The 3,870-nt window shown below is 35.8% G+C and overlaps 1 protein-coding gene across 1 annotated transcript; it reads right to left on the bottom strand.

Moving 5' to 3' along the window:
- Positions 1-2,390: 2,390 nt before the first annotated feature.
- LOC133792027 (uncharacterized) lies at positions 2,391-3,320 on the bottom strand. Its single transcript, XM_062229937.1, has one exon. It carries the CDS (start codon positions 3,318-3,320, stop codon positions 2,391-2,393), a length of 930 nt encoding a protein of 309 aa, XP_062085921.1.
- Positions 3,321-3,870: the final 550 nt, after the last annotated feature.

Below are 3,870 nucleotides of genomic sequence, written 5' to 3'. Positions count from 1 at the left end.
AAATAGATTTTCTAACTTGATTTCGAAAACAATAAAACATAATATTAATATATTTATTTTGCAAGACCCATGAAATCATCTTTTTTTCATAACTTGTTTAATTTTTTTTCAACAGGACACATTCATTGCTAATCTAGGGTAATATTTTAATATAAATACGACATAGCAAACATTTAATAGAGAACAAAGATTCCATTAGAGATAAACCATTGCTTAACAAATTACATTAATATTCTAAGAAAGAGAAGGGATTGAAAAACATATTCTGAAATATGTAGTTCATTTCTCAAACAACGGAAATAAAGTTTTAATAAAGACTACTAGATGAGCCACTAAAGTTGGCTAATTAGTTGGTTTAGGGTGATAATATCTCCCCCCATATCATCCACCAACCTCTCAAGAGAATATACACGATCTTTTAACAAGTCAAAAACACGTTGCATCTCGTTCAGCTGGCCATTAAGTTGATTCACCGCAACTTCAATTTCTTTGTGCTTCAATTGCAGTTGCTCATAATCAAACTCCACTTCTTCTGCGGCCCCGCAAACACATCTTTCAGCATCAGCATACCCATGGCAATGGGGAACATCGGGGCAGTTCTGGTTGCATTGGTTGTTGGTGTCCATAGATGAACGTTAGGAAATAACTACCAAAATATTAAAAAAGAATGGTTGAATGTTTAGATGGATGATTGTGGTTGAAAAGTAAATGTAGGATTTTTTTATTTATAGGCAAAGTCCTTACCATGCTCCCAACAACTCCCCATGGTCTTGTCAAGTCATGCCAAATATAATAATAACATTAAACCTCATGCACACCCGGCAATTTAATGTAGTGTAAGGATGTGTTCGGAGCATATAGGGAGGAGATACTTCAACATTAATATGAATTGAATTTTTCAAGATTTTGGGATGATTAGTTTTGCATGTAAAGTAATAAATATATATTTGGCACTGGAATGATTACTTATGAAATTCCGTTTTTTATGATTACCAACTTAATTATTTAAATTAAATAATTAATTGTTAAACTGTTACAGAAATGTTTAAACAGATACCAAGACTGTTTGAACAGAAACCAGATATGTTTAAACAGTTTGTGACCAGAAGATAAAAACGAACATAAAGTAAAGAACACACGAATTTTTACGTGGTATCAACAATCTTTGCAGATTGCTACTAGTCCACGAGGCCACGCCCAGAGAATAAAATTTATTAGAAGAATATCTAAATGATTACAAAACCAAATTGACTTATACAAATAAAGACTCCCTCTTGAATTTGTCGCAACTGTTGTAATCTAAACTTTTAATCAAATTTCTGAAGTGCTAAGATCTTGAACTCCCTTCAAATCATAACACTTGCACTTTTCCTCCCGAAAAGTGACTCACGAACAAGACTTCTCCTGAAGCTTGATGACCAATGTCCAAGTGTGTTCACCCTGCACAATCAACACAAAGAAAACAATACAGAAGTACACTATAATAAACCACTAAGAACTTGCTGGACTCAAGTTCTTCACAAAATAAAAAATCTCTCTAAAACCTGAAAAAATATTTGGAAAATAATATACCAAGAGAGATAATAAAAAACCAACGACTTAAGGATGATTATATACTGTTTAGAATCCCTTTAGGTCGTGGAACACAAATCAGAAATCAAACAGCCCATAAAAGGAAAATCTTCCAAAACAGGAAAGTCAGAATCTGTTCAAACAGACTGGCAATCCGTTCAAACAGATTCATTGAACCTGGACAGTTTTTCAACCCAGTTTCCTTAAATAAATAAGGAAACAATATATCCTTTATGATTGCAAGCTGTACACAATTTCTGGGCAACCAAATCAGATAAATAAAATAAATACTAATAATTTCCAATTCAAGAAAAAGATATTCTTTTATAGGAAAATATATATATTTATTTTATTAACACATAAATAAAAATCTAAATATAGAAAGACATATTTCACCAAAACAAGAAACTACCCATTTTCGGAATTCACCACAAAATATTACAAAAGAGGAAACTACTAATTTCGAAAATACCCTTTTAATTAATTTTGTCTTTATTATCAAAAATGCCAATAAAGGATTTTACAATCTCCCCCTTTGGCAATTTGATAGACAAAATTAATTCAAAAACCTGCAACACAAATGTTAGTGATAAGTAAAGGGAAAGAACTCCCCCTGCAAACATGCATGAACTTATAACAAACATGTAAATAAACTAGACTTAACTCCCCCTCAAAATAAGAAGGTCCAGAGTTAAACAAAACAACAAACAAACAGGTTTTTGGAAATCTACTCTCCCCCTTTGTGTCTTTCAAAGAAGCCAAAGAACCAGAAAACAAAAAAGAGTATCAATGTTTAAAGGACAAAAATTAAAAGAAAACTAAACAACTGGATCTTGAACAGCTTCCAACACAGAACGTTGCAATCCTTCAAGTGACATCACTCGAGCAGTCAAAGAATCAACAGAGGCTCGAACAGCAGCTATTTCGGTTGCAACAAGTCCTGAATCTGTGGCAACAGAGGAGGAGGCATGAGGAATGTCATCCGAGGCAATCTTCAGGGATTGGGGCTTGACTTTCTTGGAGGACGGAGCAGCAGTGACTTCAGTAGGAGAGGCAGAGGCTTTGTAGGAAGCAGCAGTAGTGGGTGCCACCAAGTCTTCTTGATCACGTTGGAGATCTTTTTTCTGCATACTCAACACTTTATAAATAACTTGAGGAAAAGGAAGATTCAAGTTTTTCCTGTTACCTTTGCGAAACCCAATGATTTGATCATGAATAACCGAACCCAAATTTATACCAAGACCGGTCCCCACCTTGTACAAAAATGAGGCCATATCAAAAGAGATAGTGGCGGTGTGAGAAGTGGGCTTCCAATTTGTTGTGGCAAACTTATGGAGAACAGCATAAGTGTAGGTGAGATTGGAGACCGAGATGATTGTATTAGATGGCCATACCATTTTTTGACCTACCAATTCAGTGATAACCATGTCCTTGTCAAGAGAGGCACCATCAACATCATCTTCGACATCAAGGGGAAGATGCAAAGCAAGAGCAATGTCTTGAGGAGAAAAAGAGAACCAATGGCCCCTAACAAACACTTTGTTATACAGAGGAGATGAAGGTTCAATAATTTCATTAGTAAGATTGGCATAGAATTCCTTGATTATTCTATCCACAAAACCAGAAAATTTAACCAAAGAACCTGTCCATTGTCGATCTTGAAGCATTGTTAGCACACCAAAAGGACGATGATCACCCAAGACATAATTTCTTTCAATGATAAATTTCCTTTGAGCATATAGAACCATATCACGTGCATTATCATTATAGTAAAAAATGGAAGAATAAGGTTTGAAATTTACACCTGAATGTTTTGGTGAAGGTGTAGAACCAGAAATAGGTTTCTTCCCTTTAGCTTTGGATGGCAAAGGAAATGCAATGTGGTCCGAGTAAGATTCGGCTTCCTGATCAGAGGGGATAGTGTCTTCTTTTTCTGGCTCATCAGACTCAGCCTCTGATTCGGCAATGTCAGGAACCGTTTCATCAGACAATGTGGTATCATGAGTTGCTTCAGATTCGGACTTATCTTCCTCAGGATCAGATTCGGAGGAGGACAATGAAGGGGGATGAGCCTTCAATTTTTTCTTGGCAGTAGACAAAGGAGAAAGAGACGCGTCCAACCCCAATTTCCTTTTGGGAGTCACAGAATTTTTCTTGGACTGACTCGGCTTCAAGGGCAATTTGAGCAACCCAGCAGCAGCTTTGGAAGAGGAGGAAACAGATTTTGATTTTGCCCTAGCCTCCAAAGACGAATCAAACGTGTAAAGAACGCCCTAGACTAGTACTTACAAAACATTC

The sequence above is a fragment of the Humulus lupulus genome, chromosome 7 (genome assembly GCF_963169125.1).
Source record: "Humulus lupulus chromosome 7, drHumLupu1.1, whole genome shotgun sequence".
In the NCBI taxonomy this organism is placed as follows: domain Eukaryota; kingdom Viridiplantae; phylum Streptophyta; class Magnoliopsida; order Rosales; family Cannabaceae; genus Humulus; species Humulus lupulus.
This window is presented reverse-complemented; position numbering and strand designations above follow the sequence as displayed.

What these genes read in the sequence shown, in the direction of transcription:
- LOC133792027 (XM_062229937.1), bottom strand. Translation starts at nt 3,320, where the DNA reads ATGGTTCTATATGCTCAAAGGAAATTTATCATTGAAAGAAATTATGTC.